The sequence below is a fragment of the Vanellus vanellus genome, assembly GCF_965231255.1.
Source record: "Vanellus vanellus genome assembly, chromosome: 16".
Classification (NCBI taxonomy): domain Eukaryota; kingdom Metazoa; phylum Chordata; class Aves; order Charadriiformes; family Charadriidae; genus Vanellus; species Vanellus vanellus.
In genome coordinates, this window is record NC_138921.1 from 3,015,485 (window position 1) to 3,035,363 (window position 19,879).

Consider the following 19,879-nt stretch of genomic DNA (forward strand, 5'->3'; position numbering starts at 1 on the left):
GGAGTGTGCCGGTGTTCTCCCATGGACCCCATGCCACCCTAGTTTACTTTAAAGAGAATAACACTGTACTTTGTAGTTACAAGATAATATGCTATGTTTTTTCTGAAGTCTGTTTTCAGATAATCACACTGATTTATTCCAGAAGTGATATGGACCAATCAATACGCAAAATAGCACAGACTATAAAATGCTTTTTCTTCTTGTTGTGACTCGAACAGGCCAATCTGGTTTTTAGAGTCGCGGTTCACTTCATGCCCTGTTATGTACAAAGCTTGAGGAAGGAAGTACTTGTTTTAGAATTTTAATCTTCCTGTAAAGTAGGCAAAGTAGACCAACCTGAGAATTCTTAATGTTACCGGCGTGCTTTCTCAAGCCTATCTAACCCTGTAGTTTGTGTCAGCAAGACTCTGGTTAATACTTTATATCAAATAAGTATTTTCCTAACCATTTCGCCATAAATCCTTAAAAGTGATTGTAAAATAATTTAAACCGAGAGTACCTACAAACACTTCCAATAGAAGTATTTTATGAAGAGGGAAGTTACCATACGCAGAGGAAGAAAGGCCCACTATTCTTAATGAAAGAGTCTGCTTTGATCTGTTCCTCCTGGAATTCCAGTGGGCCTCCCAGAAGGGAAGTTACCCCTCTTAATACTCCAGCAGCTGTCCTTTCAGGGCCCCAGAATCCTGACTGAACGCCGTGCTGACAAATATTTAACCTGTGTTAACCTGCCCTTTAGTGCTTCAGATGCTAATTAGAATCAGGTACAAGAACTGGCGTTTTCCAAAATGGTGTTAAATTTAATTTTCTTAACTCTGTTCTACTTAATGATTAAACTGCTTCCTATGCTATTAGCCATCTCATTTATGCTTTGGAGGCTAAGCAGAGCATGACATTAGTTCTGTTTTGTTTACTGAGGTTGTAGGACAGAAGTTAATGAACTTAAGTTAATTCATTGCTCTTGCAATCCAGTGTTTCTCTTCAGAAGATGAAGAAAAACAACCCCTTGCTTATTTCAACCCTAGTGCTGCAGGTGAAATTAGTCTAAGACACACACATCCTTTGCCATTTTTATGCGGAGCAAATTCTTCTTTTTCAAGAGAAATTATTTATTATAATATGTAGAAATGCCTGCCTCTTATTTAGGGCTCCACGTGTTTTAGTATAAATTTGGCTATGATTCTAATTAATCCAGATAGCTCCCACTGTCTTTCTGTGCCCTAAAATGTACTTTAAATGTCAGTATACTGTTTAAATGTCTTTGCCTGCTGAGAAATCTGGATAAGGGAAAAAACCCTATAAGCCATATCGTGATGCTGTGATTTTTTTTTTCTCTGTATTTATAATGTCTCAGCTTTCCATCATGTAAATTACTCGTGGTACCATAGCCTGTGTTGCAAATGACTGAGTAATGGAATGTACTTCTCATAGAATGCAAACACATTTTCACTGTATCTTTATGCCCTTCCCACATATTAACATAAACCAAATTAAACTAGCAACTTGTGATAATACAACTGTATTTAAATTCTGAGATGAAAGTAAAATGTTAAAAGCTGCATTGTAGGAAATCCCGGTGCAGCATTTGAAAGACTGATGAGCGTACGCTGCCTGGGAGTGTGGCGCAGGCCTCGCTGCCCTCACTCATCCCGTGAGCGGTTGCCTTGTGGCTCCCGGGGCTGCTCCCAGGGCTGCTCCCCGAGGGCCCTGAGCACACGTGCCAAAGCGCTGGTGGGGAGCGCTGGAGGCCTGAAGAGCAGCACCTGCCGAGAGGAACATACGTAGGTTTGTTTAATGTATCTCAAGTATTTTGTTAATGGATTTCTGTGACCAGCTGCAGGGAGGCGTCATTTTTTCTGTTACAAAGTTTGATTTGGATTTTTATAAGCTGGTACGACAGGATTTTTTTCACTCTGTCACCATTGTTAAAATTCATTATTTTAATAGATGGCTGCCAATTTTTCCTTTCAAGTCTGTGCGGTTGCAGTCAACGGTACTAAGAAGGATTAAACAGTACAGTGTTTATCTTTGCTTTCACCTGTCTCAAGAGTATGTAAAAAAAAAAAAAAAAAGAAAAGGAATGATAATAAATTAAAGGGAATGGTAATAAATTACAAAAATTTCTTGACAAAAATGAGTACAGCAAATTGGAAATTATTTTTCTTTCTTTTCCTTTTCAGATGACATGTTTGACCTCCCGTTCCCAGATGACATGGACAACGACATTAGAATTTTAATAACAGGCAATCTTCACTCTTCACCAAATTCCTCGCCAGTTCCTTCCCCTGGATCACCATCTGGCATTGGAGTGGGATCTCACTTCCAGCATAGTAGGGTAAGGCTGTAGCGCTTAAGGGCGTATGCTACTTAAAATAAAACACAAAAAAGACCCAAATCCTCCAACAAAATCTTTTTTCCCCATAGATTCTCAAACATAATTAGGTCAACAGCAAGCAGAATTTAACGTTAAAATTGAAGGTGCTGTTTAAATACTGTTGTAGAAGATGTCTCTGTCTTGACTATTTACATCTTTAAAGTTAATTGTTAGTGTACAAGATAATTGAGAGGAAGAGAGAAGGAGGAGAGAGCAGCTTCATTTTCATGTGGCAGAGCCATATCTAATGACCCTGAATATATTTAATCTGTACTCATCCATGTTTTTCTGGAAAATGATATGGAATGTCCCTGGCACAAAGTGACAGGTCTTTGAGAGAAAGGAAGACGACAGCTCTGTTCCCATAAATTTCTAGGGGAGACAAGAAGGGGGATAATTCTCCTAATAATAAAACCCTACCCATAGAAACTCTGCAGGTGCTGGATGTTTATGCAAATGTTGTTTTCTTAGTAAAAATTAGCCCAGAGCACATAGTGTTTGCAAGTTATTTGTGTTTGAAGTGGCTTTTATAAAGTTGCTTCCAACACCAGTGATTACTTAAAATGCAAATTATTTTTGGTAATACAAGGTATTTTTTTTGAATCAGCTATAGCATAATTTGGATCACGTTTGATGGAACTGTTTTACCAGTACATTTAATTGCGTAAGTGACTTAGCTGTACTTTTAAAATGGTTTTCATCACAAGTATGTAGAAGTTTGACGCTTTCCTGTGGAGAAGTTTTATTCTAGAAACAGTACATTTAAAGCACTAGCATGTTATTCTAAGTAATACGGTATTTTATTAAAGAAACAGGCTAACTTTTGTACAAGAAACAGATAACCCCATGCATTTAAAAGTTCTGGTTTAGCGATCTGTAATAATTTAAGTAACTGGATCGGGATCTGTGACTATCACTGGTGGCTTTAAACAGTCTCAAGAGAAACTATAAATCTGGTACGGAAGGAAGCACAGAACGGATACTTTAAGGAGGTATGCATACAGCTAAGAGATGTGCCCGTGAATGATGCTACTCATTCAACCTCTGTAACAAAGCACTGCATTTTTCAAAATGTAGATAAGATATCTTAAGAAAGAATTCTCACCCCCTGAATATGACTGACTAAATGGTGTTAGTTCTACCACACGGAAGGAAAAAGTCCTGCCTGTATTTTTCTTGCAACCTCTGCCAAAATGCTTCAATGGTCAGCTTAATACACTCTGTGAGTGAAAAATCACTTCTGCATCAGCCACAAAAATGCTAATACTGCATCTTGTGATCTCGGTACACAACCAACTTACCTAACGTTAATACTCCAACCCACTTTTCAAAGGCTAAATAATTGCACATTACTGTCACTTGGTTATTTCAAACTGATATGTGGGCAAATTTAAAGTTTGAAATTCTGTTACTCAACCCTGCAGCCATAAATCACAACTCATCACTCATTTCTCTCTCTTTAGTTCATTCAACACTGTATTCTGTACCACTGTTCTGTACCACTTTTAGAAATACATTTACTAAACTTATTCTCAATGGAACTCCATCCAGGTGGCTTAAGAACAGTGCTGAAAGGTTAATGACCAAAGATCTTAGAGACCCGGACAAGCCATTTCTAGATGAACCTGTCATAGTAATTCAGTTTAACCATTAACAGGGGCCTAGTAATTGATGTGTAATTTTTGGTTTTAAAAAAGCAACAGCGTGTGATCATTACCTTGTGGGTCGGGGAAGGTCAAGCCTTCGTCCATGTAACCCATAATTGATTGCTGCAGTTTAGGAGTGTAAGTCCTGATTGCTCAGCAGCCAGTTTCAAGGTTTGCTGTTCGGCTTTCTGAGTGCCCACAGCCAGGTGAGCTGCAGCCTTCTCCGAGCTTTATGGAGTGTTTAACTTTCTTTGATTGCTGATCAAGATATTACTCTTGGAGAAAGACCTGCTTGAAGGACTAGCAGTGAAGGCTTTGTGATTAAGCCAGTTTCTGTGCAGTGGAATATTTTTTTGTTTTTTTAACCTAATCACTTAAAAGATGTTTAAGGATTAAATGAACTGCTATCCCAGTTCTTCTGGGATAAGTGGCAAACTAGAATACTTCGCAGGTACCTCTTGGGTTTTTCCTCTAGAAGTAAAAGCAAAATAATAAAGGGTGTTCCAAAAGAAACCCCAAATGCATTTAAAATAGGACCGTACTCTAGAATGGAATGGCAGTCACCCTTTCTGATACCTAAGCAGACCCTTGTAGGTTTGGTAATGCGGTTCGTGATAGATAAGGATATGTATTATACACACACAGAGGATGAGGTAAGCAAGCTCACACCAAGCATTCCTATCCAACAGCCTCAGGTGTGGAAGGTTCATCTAGGTTTTACTCTAAAAAAATAAACTCACAAACATATATGCTGACAGGCAGTGACTCAAAGTCTGATGAAATTAGTTTTACAGCCATTTTCTCATTGTTTAATTCTCTCCTCTCCAAATAACTCTCTGGTCAATATATAAGAATATGAGTAACTAATATTGCAAAAATACAGTATATAAATAAGTGAATAAGTGATATAAATTGAAAAGCAGGACAGCTTTTTCCTTTTCTCCACACTTCCCCCGCTTGGCAGTACAAATGCAAACAAAGCATAGTATCTTCTGTCCATAGCAAGGAATAGCAAGCGTAGCATTTTTTTCTAAGCTGTTGATGTAACTATCTGAAGAAGCAAACACGACCAAACTCATAAAGATGCAGATACTGCCTGTTCTTCCATATTTGAGTGTGTAACGCAGCTTTCTAGAAGCTGAAGCTAGGAAGATGGGCAGTGCAAGCTGCTGTTTTCGATACATATAGGAAAAGCCTATGAGGCTTTATAAGCTTAAATTCAATACTGGTCTACTCTCTGATGCACACGAGAAGCTGGTCACATTCAGAGCGAGAGCCCCGTACCTCTAAGTTACCCTGTAGCATCAAATTCCACAGGTACTCGGTTCTGTTTAGGAGGTTAACATTGCTGTTTGGGAATCTAAAGTGACTCTGGAACATGAGCCTGGAGAACCCAACTACAGGGGAAGAAGGAAGGCATTAGACAATTTTGAATGAAATTCATGAATGACTAAAGGATAGCTCGTTAATAACAAGACAGAACTGGATTAAATACTGAGTAATTAGTAAACGGAACTAATGTTATTGGAGTGGGATGTAATGACATAAACCAACAAACTTTCCTTTTCAACTCTTCTTTCAGAGCCAAGGGGAACGTCTCCTTTCCAGAGAAGCCCCTGAAGAACTGAAGCAGCAACCTCTTGCTCTTGGATACTTTGTATCAACTGCCAAAGCGGAGAATCTTCCGCAGTGGTTCTGGTCATCCTGTCCTCAGGCACAAAACCAGTGTCCCCTCTTCCTGAAGGTCTGTCTTGGTATCCTTTCACAGGGGAAGGAGAAGGAGGATTCTTTTTATGTCCTATGAATTTTCTTTGAAAATGTTGGCTTTGCATGTTACCACAACTGTGACAGTACTGGAAACAGAAATGCAATTTTAGGTTTAAATGTGCTTAAGATAGCTGGCTGTTAAAACTTAATTCTCCATTCCTAAAGCCCTTACCTGAAAATGGAATAGTTTGGCAGCTTCTAAATACAGAATCATCAAAGCTGCATCCGCTATTGTAGCAGTGTCCCAGTTTTCATTTTCAGTCAGCCTAAGACAGGAGGGACATACCTTCTATTCCGCCTTAATCCAGTTATGACACAGAGATTAGAAGTTAGAAGGGAGAGTAGCAGCTCCAGAGAGAGCATTTCCTATCCATTGCTATTTCCCTAGTTGTAAAATTGCACAGTGGAGCCTGTAGTGTCAGAGGTGGTACCTTCCATTCCAGAATGGCAAGCGCTTGTGAGATGTATACAGCAGAATTGGTTCAACTACTAGAGATTCAGCGATGCCTGTAGAGTGTCATGCAGCTTCTTATTTGAATGAATCAAAAAAATGTGAACTAGTGAGCATGGAAAGAAGGTGAAAAATGTGCCTCGAATAGCATCACATAACTATTTGAGCGAACAACGTATAGAATAAAGATAGTACCACTTAACTTTATTAACTTTATTTGTTAATTAACAAATACTAAACATTTTTGCAACTCTTAACTAAGTTCTCTCATCCATGTCTATCAGGCAATTATCAGAGTAAAGGTGTTCAGTATTTCTCAATTCTTTCCTCATACAAAATAAGCAATTTTTGGACTGATGTTAACAACAACTTGCAGTCAGCATGGCAGGCTTTATGTTCAGTATAGCACTTATATTCAATACAGCAAAGTACTGAACTGTATTCCTTACTCTCTGCACTTTTCATGGATAGATTTCCCTGAAGTATGTGCTATTCTGTCAACCTACAGAATAGAAATCTCAAAATAATGTGAAAAATAAACCACTATGGTTTTGGAGCTAGATACGGAGTTTTACGCTAAACTTAAAACTAACTCTTTTTTGTGAATTGAGTAATCCAAAGGCTATGTTTCAGTTCCAGCAGTAAAAACACAGTCAGCACAGCTCCAGGCAACTTCATGAATTCTTTCCGTAAGCTTATACTGGATTTGTACTAGAGAGAAGGAGCCACCACCCCTCCCTGCACCACCACCCCCCAGCCCAACACAATTGCTCTCTCAGATCTAGGCTGAATTAAATGTTTAATTTGACTTGGAACATGCTGGTTTGGTTTGGACAATTTTTAATAAAAGCGAGGGGCTGAATTCATGCAGTAACTTGTACACCATTCAGTGAGCAGGTGGTGCTGTCTCCTTTATGCTGCGCAGCGCTGCAATTAGGAAACTTGTACGGTATGTGAGGCGTACAGATTCAAGTCATCTTCGTCTGATTTGGATTAAGTATTTTTGAGTGAAAGTATTTCACCTCTAATGCGCGTGCCATAATTGGAGGAGTATAAATGAGAGGTTTTGCCCCGGCAGGCTGTGTGGCGTATTAGGCTACCCACTTGCAAGGCATGCGCGGTTGCTCTGCCCTCAGCATGTGATCAATATGAAATCCCTTTCCTATTCCTGCATAAACTAACGGGCAAGCCTTGCTCCGGAGGGAAGGTGAGACAGATGGAGAGAGCGTACCAGCAGAGAGCAGGACAAAGGCTGCGCCAAGTGCTCTGGTTGGACACCCCACCTCTGTGTGGTGCCCTGTGATGGGGCTCCTCCTTGGGAGAGTTTGAAGCCTCAGGATGGTTTGTTACTGAAATACCAAAAGAACCACTGCCACTTCCCAAGTGTTTCACCTCCTCGCTTCTTCCCTGACTAACTTGAAGAACAGAACTCAGCATTCTTTTTTTAAATATCCTTGATTCCAGTCAAAAAGAGAAGTCAGCTTATTCAAAAATGTAGTCGTTATGGAATTTGGAAATACACATGGTCATGGTGGGTTCAAAAAAGAATTGCCAACTTCCCATGCTGTCCTGAGACAATTCAGAATACATTTGTTCACTGTGAATCTTTATAAGTACTTGTTATATGAAGAGTTAATCTGTGCTTTTTTCCTTTGCGCAGGCCTCGTTACATCACCACATCTCTGTAGCGCAGACAGATGAGCTTCTACCTGCCAGAAATTCTCAGCGGGTTCCTCACCCCCTTGACTCTAAAACTACATCAGATGTCTTGAGGTAACGCCTTTTACGTTGTGCACTTTGTCCCTAAGGCTGTGGGGACTGAGCTCTGAAATTTCAGAGGCACCTTTTCTTTTCAACTTGGCAAAATGATTTCTTAGCTTTATCAACAGCTTATAACTCTACTGTGCCTTACATGTGTGTCTCAGAGCAGTGGGCAGCTCTTACTACAGCTGCTACCTCCACCACCAAAGAGCAGGACTTTGAGGGATATTCATCATCAATTTTCCATACTACTGTACAAAAATATGTAAAGAAAACTTAGAGACAGCTTTGCCTTACCAAGGGACACCTTGGTGTGCCTCCCAAACATCATTCTGTTTAGCTGGTGATCTAATCTGGACTGTGTCAATAATTATTTTTACTCACCAAACCAAAGTGATTTTATAGACAGAAATAAAAGTACTCTCTTGACCCCAGTGTCTTCGGAATTGGGATATAAAGATGTAGTTCCTCAAGTGATACAATGTTGTGTATCGTTTTGTTCAAGATAAGGGGACTGTTTGCCTGCATCCCACCTGCTGGGGACTGAAAAAAGATCAGGTTTATGAGACAGCATACAGGGTGGAACACACCAGTGAACAGACATGTACATTTAACCAAGTAGAGAGCATCAGCAGGAAACAAAGAATAATCTGATCTAAGAAAACTGGTGGTGTATGTATTAATCTGGAAGATCTGAATTTGCATCCTCTTAAGAGGACTGAGCTATCACAGCTGTCCTGGGGTGCTGCTGTCTTTGTTCTGAGTAAAAGGATGATGCAATGCACAGGGAAAGGCCCCAGATACAACAGACACAAGTTACAGCATGAGAAATTCTAATCAGATACAGGATCACACAAGAAGTGTGACCAAATACTGGCACACGTTGCCCAGAGAGGCTGCAGAACCTCTGTCCTTAGAGGTGTTCAAGACTCAAGGCTTTGAGTACAGTGGTATTTGAACCTCCGTGATTCCATAATGTCTGCCATGTATTGGGAGGGGGGGGCGACGGCGACATTCAAATAGCTTGGTTCAAGTTCAAACATATTAAAACTAAAAATTCATGCTTCCCCTCCCCTGCTTTTCAGTTTTTCTCCTTTGCCAACGCCACCAGCGTTAATACAGCCAGACAGTCTTCCCGACATTTGTATCTCCAGCAGAAAAAGTTTAAGTAACTCTTGAAGAAGGAAAGGAGTAAACAAATTGTTTCATTTCTCTCTGCATTTCTCTTCTGCAGGTTCGTTTTGGAGCAGTACAATGCACTGTCCTGGCTTACATGTAACCCTGCCACTCAGGATCGCAGCTCCTGCCTTCCTGTCCACTTTGTGGTGCTCACTCAGTTGTACAATGCCATCATGAATATACTTTAATAGATAGAAAAGCACTTGTTCTTCTGGCTTATTCTCCCCCGAACCCGAGAAACGTGCCACAGTCTGCAAAGATCACGATTTTGCTTCTCTTCAGACCAGTCCTGTGCTGTGCTTCTGTTTCTCCAAAAGCACATGTGAATTCTGCAGTGTTCAAAACTAAACTACCCATTAACATCTCTGGCAGCTTCAGTCCAAAATCTGGGAACATCCAAGAACAGTGAACACAGAGTAACCTCAAGCCAGTGTTAGTTTGGTGGCCCAGTAACTACTGGTCAGTGTGATTATTTCTTTTAATATTTTATTTTTTTTAAGGAAGACTATGGTATCTTTTTGCATTAGGAACTCTGATATACCACCAAGAGCAGTTTCAGCCCTGCAAGTAAAAATACCTTGTAGTGACCGGTTTGGGTTGTCCAAAACTTACTTTGTTGTTTGATCATCATAAACTTGGACTTTACAGGAGAGAAAAAAAAAAAGAATACCCACACAGTTGTAGTCTCGTATAAATATTGGAGTTTTCTGTCTACCTGGAGTTCCTGTCAGAGTGGATTGGGATGAATGCATGCATTTGTTACCTGTCCATGTAGTTATGAATGGTCTGGAGATACTTTATTTATTTTTAGGTTTGGGGAGGGGAGGGATTAAATTATAAAGGACCAGGAACAGTAGAATATCTTAAAAATCCAGCTCCGTTCCACTGTAGGGTTATTTATCTACATACCTCTCACTCTTCTGACCTAGAAATCAAAAGTGAAGCTAATAACAATCAAAGTCCAAGCTGGGAAGGGAAGCGTATTCTGGTAAGGATATACTTGTATTTTACGGAAGTCTCACCCGCATTTAGCCTGGTTAAAGCGAGAAATGGCCAGTGTTTAATGAAGGATAACACTACCTAGTGGAAGAAGAGTGAGTGAGAGGTAGGGAGGAAAAATACTTTAAAGCCCCATGGAAGGGCAAATGGAAAGTGGTAAATTAATCTATTGTAGAGCTATGATTGAAATATATTTCCAGTAAATTTAGTGATGCTAGAAAACTATTTACTGAAACCCAAGTCGCCCTTTAATTCTGGGCAGACTCGTCCATGTACATATCCAAAAATATGGTTTTTGTTTACACTAAATCAGTTACAAATCTGGTGTATTTTTTCTGACTATAGGAATATTATTTCAAAGAAATAATTTTTAAAAATTATATCATTAAATTAGTACTTGAAGTTATACCACTGTGGTGGAAAAGTTACTTTGTTTAGTAAAATGATTGCCATTTTAAAGGTTAATGGCTAATTGAAGTATTTTTATGACTCCTTCATTCCAGGCTTCAAGGGGTTTATATTTAAACTCCATTTTCTAATGTTTGTTGTTGCACTGTGCAGCAGGCATGGACTGCCTTACGTGAGGGGTCGGGCACTTTGATCAGGCTGTGTGACCTAGTTATCTATCTGTGGAGAAAAAACTACAAATTTTAAAGTTCTTCCAAAAGACTTTCGTGTTCTGGTTAAAAAAAATCAAATTCTATGATTTTAAAAAGTATTTTTCTTGAGATAATGTAACATTTAAAACAAATTATATAAAATAATAAAAAAAAAATTGCTTGTGTAATGAGAAGGTGAAGTCAGAGAAGTAACCTGTAAATGGATTATTTCATTCTCTGCACCAAACCTCCCATGTGGGTATCCTCTTTGCAATGTATAGGTTAAAAAAAAAAAAAAATCTGATATCAAACCATTTGTATCTAATGTGTACAGTGTAAAATTGACTTTAAAAATATTGCAGTACTATTTTTTCTTAATCAGAAAAGAAAATTCTCAAGGCCTTTTGAAGAGCATAAAAAGATGAAGATTGTAAACTTGTATAAAAAAAAAAATCTAACTTGGGGAGGAAAAAATGTAAAGTAGACATTTGTAATCTTTTACCATTGAGGGTTATTTGTTCCCAGGATTCATCTGAACTTTGGATTATTATTTTGTTTGTTCTTTTTAAATGGGCCGTTTTTATCCAGGGGCATTTCTTCCCCAGAAACCTGGTTCTAAGCAAAAATTAAGAATAAAAAAAAGGGCAGCAAGGAGTAGTTTTCATCTGGTGTCTTTTATTTAATTTTTTTAAGTTAAGAGAAGCTGGTGACATATTTATACGTTTTTGTGCAAAATAAATGAATGGCAATAGATTTTAAAGAAAAATCTTATGTACTTCAGTGTGAAAAGTTCTGTATAATATTTCCCTTAAATATGCATTATTTTACTTGTGAGTTTTTTACTGAATTAATCTGAAATGTACAAGCCCTGGCTTTCCTACAGAGTGAAGAAAGTTATTTTATTTTTTTTTTTTATTTCTAACTTTGGAAATTCATGCCTAAATCGGAATTATTATTACAGTTGTTTGAGCTAAAGGGAGAGGGAGGGGGTGGGGAATGTCCAGCATGCTTGTATGTATATTTCAGAACCTTTTTTAAATGTAAAAGCTGTACATTTCTGGGGAGTTCTGAATTTCTTTTTGTTTTTGTTTTTGTTTTTTTTTTCTCTGAGCATTTTGCAGTGAGCTTCTTTTATATATAGCCGACAATTTGAAAGAAAACAAAAAAAAAAAATGTGAAGTTCATTTTAAATCTACAGTATATCGCTGGTACAATACACTAAAAAAAGACTTTGATAAAAAGAAACAATAATAATAAAGACCTCCATTTTAAATGTCATTCATATATACCTTGTGGATGAGAGCTATATACTTTTACACACTTTTTTAGATGAATAAATTATTGAATTACTGAAACTGTTGGTGAAGTTTTATTCTTATGAGTATTTTCTTTAACTCTTATGTTTTAGTATTCCTGGTGAAGGAGGGCTTGCATTACAAGGTATAGATTCCATGTGATATGAATGGAACCGATTTGACGGCTTTTTAATATTTACTTACTTTAGAGACACGCATTGCTGCCTCCCCTGAATTAACCCAGTGCCTGCCTGCCTTTCCCGTGTGCTGCATGTCAGTAAAGCTATAGCTTTGTCAGGATCCCTTTCAGAATAATAAGGCTCATGAAAATGTATAAAGGTTCACACTGCAACAGGACTCTTCTTTAAAATTGAAATTGAAGCAAAACGGAATAGTCATTCTATTTAAAATCATGTCTGTTGTGAGAGGAAATTTGGTGCCGCAAATGTAAATGCCGAGACGAACAGCTTTACAATTCGGCCAGGTGGGGTGGGTGGAAGCAACCTGGGATAATGCAGTGACACGTGAGCAGTAGCTGCTTTACGTTAGCAACTCTAATCACAGGAGCTTCATCAATTACAGATGAAATCTCTCTGTATACAGCAGGTGAGTCTTTAACAGGAGGTTTCAATGGCGTATCAGTCTTGTAACCTCCTCCCCCCTGCAGCAGGATTACAGATAGGGTAACCGAAGTGCCGTCGGCCCCACATGAAAGAGGAACACGAAACCAGATCTGCCGCTTCAGGTTGCTTAGAGCAGCTGTAGAATCTCCATCCTGGATGAGCTGAAGACTCAACTGGAAATGTCCTTGAGCGGCCTGATCAAATTATACCTGCTTGGACCAGGGGCTTGGTTGGACTGTTAGACTGCAGGAGGTCCCTTCCAACAAAGACACTGTGGATTTAGCAGGTTCATTTCTAAACACAGACATGCAAAAAAATGATCTATCAACAACTAGACCCCAAGCCCTTTCAGAGTGCTGCACCTTAAACCAGACCAGAGGTCTATTTTGCATTCACCTCCCGTAAGAATAGTTCTGGAAAAACTTAAAACAGAACCTTCAGATAATATATAATTTTCTGTACTGAAAGAAGTGACAAATCTGTGACGTCCCTACGTATATTTTAAATACCATGTCCCCTGCCTTACTCTTTAACAAGAAAAAACAACAGCAAACTGCAACCTGCCCCTTCTTTTTTTTTTTTTTTCCATGTGTACCTACACCATCAGCTATGCCTAGCCTGTCCTGGGTGGGAGCCATCTATTTTCAGCAGTGGTGACTGTCAAAATGAGATGAGCGAGTTTCTGCAGACCTTAGAATTGACCTTTGTAGCTCGCTGTCTTGCGAAGTAGAGTAAAAGAACTCATTTTCCACGGAGAGATGGAGCCCGCACTTGCATTGAATGACAGCTCCTGTGACTGCATAGGGGAATTGCCACTCTGTTTCATGGATGGTTTAATGGCCGTGTGGGATTTTCTCAGTAGTTGTTATTTCTAGCCCACTTTAATTTTGGTGCATCTTATTTCTAAATTTAAAGTTAGATAGTTACAAAAACAGTCCCTAAGATTTTGCCTTTTTCTATTTTGAAACTTTCAAGCTTGTATCTTTTAGTTCATTTTACTATTGGTAAATTCTTAAAAAATGACACTCTGTGAGTTCTTACAGAATAGTTCCGGTTCAGTCTTCCATTGTAAGTAAGTGGAATCACTGCAGAGCAGTATTTTTCAACTTAGAGATTATTTTGTGGCTAATTCATTGGCTTTAAAGACAAAAACTACCAATTAAATATTCTGTTCCATGAGGACTGTAAGGAAGAACTGAATGAAAACTAAACTCTCAGTTGATTTGGAACATTATTGTAATTGTTAAGACACATTGGGTACAGTACTGTGGTGATGGTCTCTAATACCAATTAAGAAAACATTTTTAAAGATTAGACTGACATTAAACTACTCTTTTTTTCCAGCTGCCATTTCTATTTTTGGCAAAACATGATGGCCACCTGAAAACACTTTAAGCACATGTAGAAAGCATCAGAAGTCATGAAAGTAAACATGGGGTTTATGGTCAGGCTCTCACCATTTGTAGTGGAAATAGAAAAGGCCCTGAGATCCCAAAACAGGAAGTCTTGGGTCTTTAACAACAAAGCGGTATTTATAAAATTATGTTGCTTCCACTTCCCTATTTTGAAACTGAACCTTAACATTTTAATGAGTGTTTATGTAGGCAGACCCTGTTTTATGCTTAAGTGACTGCTCCTCTACCAGCTATCAAAGCAGCAGTCCCATAGGGCTTTCCACGGGATGTATAAACCTCAGTGCTATTTTAATAAAACCTGAAATACTCTTCAAAAACCTGAAATAAGATGACAGCAACTTCTGTGTGAGGCCAACCTTGAATACAGACTGCTCTCAGCTGCCACTGACTGACACCCACCTTACCGATCAACCCTGCTCAAGTCCACATTCAGGCTCTGAGTCTGAGACCCTTTGGCGCACGTTGGCTCTCGCTCTGGTTCTAGACTGGGACTGGCAGTCCAAGCACGCTATAAGCATATATAATATAGCTTATATAAGCTATAAACATGTAATAGATGCTCATTTATCTGTATAAGCGTTAGCTTTTTTGCTTATAAGAGCTACTTATTAAAACCTTTCAGAATTATGATACCATTAAAAAAAACAAAACCAAGCAAAAACATGCTTAGCATCAAGGCCCCTTCTGGAAAGCCAGCACGGACACTGCAATTGCTGGAACTTACTACAAACTCTTTCTACAAGAACATCTTTCGTGGTCCTGCAACAAGAACTGAGAGCAACGCCTGCCAGCATTCACTGGCTACCTCCGCTTGCCTCACAGAGACAGGTTTAATGAAAGAAGGCATTGCCAGACTCTAGCATGGGTTTGCGGACACTACAACAGCTTCTGCTGTTAACACCTCTGCTCCCAAAAGCCAGGTTTCATTTTTCAGTTCTTAATCAACCTTCTGGTTCCCAGCCACCTCCTCTACCTTTACATCCAAGGAACGTGGTTTCTGTCCTACTGCCCGCATGCCTTTTTCTGTTTCACCGACGTTTCATTTCAGAAATACCTGCTTCTGCAAGATAATTGTCATCTGCACATCAACATCATCTAACTTCACAGGCAGTGCCACTCATTCCAGCTGGGTCATTTTAAAAGACACAGACAGGCCAGCAGAAAACTGATTCAGCCCACGTGGCAACCGTAGCAGGCCTAGGGCCTTCACAAATGGAATTTATTTTGCTTACACAGTGAATTAGACATGTTTTTAAAAGTCCTACCAGCCTGACACACTCTTTGTTTTTATTTAAATATTATGCCATTAAGAAAATGTCAAATTAGTATAAATCTAGGGACAAACTACATTCTGAACTGCATCGCTGCTACCTTGGTTTTTTTGAGAACTTCCTGCTGATGGATTCCAATATCCAGAATCCCAAATAAAAAAAGGAACACACCACCACACACACACACACCCTGCACAAAAAGCTTGCAGGTTCCTGCAATTCTGTAAAATCTAATCCCACAGATGAGGAAAAAAAAATAATTTTTTTTTTTAACTTTGCAATTGGATGAATACTTTAAAAAGTCTTTTAAAGCCAACCATTTTTTGTAGTTATCTCTGATTTTCTGCAATCAGTGACACTTGTGACATGTCACATTAATCACATCTATTATAGTCTCTGTGCCGCGGCTGTCTACTGGGCTAATAAGTCACAGTCATGTCCCTTGTCTTCCAGCAGGTGTCACGGTTTGATGGCAAATGAAACTACAGACTCCTCATAGAACAGCCTTTAAAAAAACAAATTAAACTACACACATCTACAGAGCTGGATCATTAAAGGTCAACCACGCGAACAGGTGTGGGTTCATTGGTCAAAGTGCTCCACCCCTACTTGTAATCAGTTTCGGTGGTAATTTCATTAGTGCCTGGGGAAAAGCCAAGTACAAGAGAAGCAGGTGATGGGGTATGGTGCGTATGGCAGGGAAGGAGAGGCTGTTAATCCCAGCAGGGTAATGGCCCATAGAAGTGCTAAAAGAAAGGTGCTGCGAGCAACTCCCCTAGCTGCTGTGTTAAGCAGCATTTTAGAGTTAGAAGTAATTGCCCTTGTGTTTCTTTCCCCGTTCAAAAGCCAGGAGCGTGTGGAGAAGGCGTTCTGCTGCAATGACACACACTAGTGCACAACTGGATTGTCAACCAACAGACAGGAGAGAGAAAAGAAACCAAAATGGGAACCTGGAATAGGCAGCGTTCGAGCCTGGTTTCAGGGTGACTTTAGACATAAATAACAGGGAGTCCACGTGGAAAAAAACTCCTGCTTCAGAGCAGGCCTGTCTCATCAAGATCTGTGTTCCTCCCTACTGCAGAAGAATGACAGGGAGAGAGGACACCCACCTTTGCTGTTAGCAGTGGAACTGAAGATCTCCCCCCATCGCTTGTTTGCCCTTCTCTTAGCACTTTATCTTGCTGACTTGTTTTTTGGTGTTGGGCCTTTTTTCACTCGTAAAATGTTGCTTCTGTTTAAAACAATCACTCTTCCTCTAGCATGCTCAAGAGAACACACAACGCTCTTTCCACATGTGCGTTTTTTCACTGTCGTGGCAAAACGTTCGCTCCCAAAACAATTTCAGTCAGCAGCAGAGAGAACATAGAAGGGGGAAAGACAAGCGAGGGAGAACGGTGAATTAAAATGTTTCAACAACTAACCGGAGAACACCTATGTGTAGAAAGTGGCTCCGTTCCACCAACTGTGGGAGCGAGGCTTTATGTTCCCAGAATACCTCTGCTTTTGTTAAGTTATTAAGGCAACTTAGATGGCTGAGTCTCCTGTCCATACAGATGACACAAAGCCTTTGTTGTAGTCTACAGATTCTTGATCAGGGAGTGGGACTTTGGGTGACCTCCATTATATTTGCAAGATTCTCATCAGTAGGGTCCTCCACTGCAATTGCTTTCTTGTTACTTTTGACACTTGTTGATTTATGGTCTTTCTAAATATCACAGTGTAAGAAACAAGGCCCAGCTTAAGAGTCTGCACCCTCTTTTGCTTAAAAAATAAGAATGGGAAAAAGTTTCTACTCAATACCATTGGAAAGGAAAACCCGAAAGCAAAATTCTCTGTGCAAATAAGAAACTCGGAAACAGCTTGAAAACACAGTGGTTCAGTTCAGACTGGGGATCATACAGGAACTTGCACACCCTTAACAGTACACACACGCACGCATGCAGGCAGAGAGCTGGCTAGGTCTTGTTCCCTCTGCTGAACCCAACAGCCGTGCACAAATGCACACAAGCAGCCGAGTTGCCACGCCAAACCACGCTTGTTCTCCGCAGCCATCAGGCAAAGCCCTGCACAGAGCACCAGGCCACACTGCAGCCTTCCCCTCACTCCTGGTTCTGCGGGAGACACCCTGCTACCCATCCTGCAGCCCCAGTTAGACCTCTGCCCACTCCTGCCCTCCTCCTTCACGTTGACACTTAGCAAATGGCAATTTTGTCCCCAGAAAGTCCCAATTTCGTAGGCATTGCCACCAAATCAGCTAACAGGACAAGCAGGCAGCAGCCCACGGTACCTCTGGAGGCGAGGGGCACTGGCACTAAGCATTAATGCGTAATCTCAGTATGCCTGAGGCCAAGCAGTTATGGAATGTTTCTTTGCAGCTACTATCCACCAGTTCAGCCTCCTAAACAATGTATTTCCAGTTATTAAGTCTACAGTTATACAGAAGAACAGCTCCAGATTTAATAAACAAATAAGGGAAGCATGCTAAAAGGACTGGGCAGAGAGGAAAGAGCTAAACTCTAATTCTAAACCTGCTCAAATTGATGTGTGATACAGGGCAACTTGTTGGCTTTGTTACTCCTCATCTGGGTAACAATCATCACCATATTGATACACCTGTCTGGATCTCTGGTTCATTATAAGTGACAGACCCTCAGACAGAAGAATGCAGAGCATTAGTCTGCAAACTTTAGTTAATATGGTAAGATGGTATAAAATTATTCATAGAATCATAGAATGGTTTAGGTTGGAAAGGAGGGGATTCTGCCCCTCTACTCCACTCTTGTGAGACCCCCCTGGAGTACTGCATCCAGCTCTGCAGTCCTCAACATAAGAAGGACATGGACCTGCTGGAGCGTGTCCAGAGGAGAGCCACGAGGATGATCTGAGGACTGGAGCACCTCTCCTGTGAGGAGAGGCTGAAAGAGTTGGGGCTGTTCAGCCTGGAGAAAAGAAGGCTCCGGGGAGATCTTATTGCGGCCTTCCAGTACCTAAAGGTACTACAGGAGAGCTGGGGAAGGACTTTTTACTGGGGCATGTAGCGATAGGACGAGGTGGAACGGCTTTAAACTGGAAGAGGGCAGGTTCAGATTGAACATTAGAAAGAAGTTTTTCACTTTGAGGGTGGTAGGACACTGGAACAGGTTGCCCAGAGAGGTTGTTGAGGCCCCATCCCTGGAGGTGTTCCAAGGCCAGGCTGGCTGTGGCCTTGGGCAACCTGGCCTAGTGGGAGGTGTCCCTGCCTATGGCAGGGGGGTTGGAACTCGATGATCTTCAGGGTCCTTTCCAACCTAAACCGTTCTATGATTACTGCTGAGCAGTCTTTGCACAGTGCCAAGGCCTGTTCTGCTCCTCACACCACCCCATCAGCGAGCAGGCTGGGGCACAAGGAGTTTGGAGGGGACACAGCCAGGACAGCTGACCCCAACTGCCCAAAGGGATATTCCATGCCACATGGTGTCACGCTCAGCAATATAAAGCTGGGGAAAGAAGAGGTAAGGGGAGGGACTTTCAGAGTGATGGCATTTGTCTTCCCAAGTAACTGTTATGCATGATGAAGCCCTGCTTTCCTGGAGATGGCTGAACACCTGCCTGCCCATGGGAAGTGTTGAAAGAATTCCTCATTTTGCTTTGGTGCATGCATGACTTTTACTGTACCTATTCAACTGTCTTTATCTCAACCCACGAGTTTTTTCACTTTTACCGTTTTCATTCTCTGCCCCATCCCACCAAGGGAACTGAGCGAGCGGCTGTGCGGTGCTTAGTTGCCAGCTGCGGTTAACCCACAAGATATATGAAGCAGCTGAGGGAGTTAGGAGAGTTTTTTGGTATCTAAAAATCCTAATTTTGTTTTAATCCTACATCTAATATATCCTTATATCATTTAATCCTAAAAGGAGGATCCTTCTATGAAGAAGATCCTTATATCCTTTTAATCCTAAAGCAAATAGATCCTTACAGCCTTTGGTATATAAAAATCCTAATTTTGCTTTAATTCTCAACCTTTTCTCTGTATGAAGCAGCTGAGGGAGGAGGAGAGTGGTTTGGGTTTGGTATATAAAAAGAAAGGAAGGGGAGGAAGAAAGCACCTGGTGACTTTTTCAGGCCAATCAGGAGAAGATGGCCTCAGAGGATCATAGACTCACAGAATGGCTTGGGTTGCACAGCAGACATCCTTCACTAGATGAGGCTGCTCAAAGCCCCAGCCAACCTGGCCTTGAACACCTCCAGGGATGGGGCATCCACAGTCTCCCTGGGCAACCTGGGCCAGTGCCTCGCCACAACCAGAGGCAGTTCCCTCGGCCTGCCCTCCTGGGCCCTGGCCCCTCACCGTCCTGAAGACCCGGGGCTGGGCCCGCACCCCACACACTCGTGTCTCTCCTGGGCTGGGGAGACCAGGAGGTCAGACGCACTTGCCAAAGTACTCAATAAGAGGGAAGGAAAGCATTTTTAGTTACTTTAAAGTTTATTATTGCCCAGAATTTAAAAGAACTAACCAAGAA

The 19,879-nt window shown here is 40.7% G+C and overlaps 1 protein-coding gene across 1 annotated transcript in view; it reads left to right on the forward strand.

The window, feature by feature from the left end:
* The window catches only part of MED13L (mediator complex subunit 13L), a 203,163-nt gene extending 191,038 nt beyond the window's left edge, over positions 1–12,125 (forward strand). Inside the window, exons 28-31 of the mRNA XM_082491423.1 lie at positions 2,181–2,335; positions 5,603–5,764; positions 7,899–8,011; positions 9,234–12,125. Coding sequence (XP_082347549.1) covers positions 2,181–2,335; positions 5,603–5,764; positions 7,899–8,011; positions 9,234–9,366 — 563 coding nt within the window. The 3' untranslated portion in view covers positions 9,367–12,125. The remainder of the gene's footprint in view (positions 1–2,180; positions 2,336–5,602; positions 5,765–7,898; positions 8,012–9,233) is intronic.
* The last annotated feature ends 7,754 nt before the right edge of the window (positions 12,126–19,879 follow it).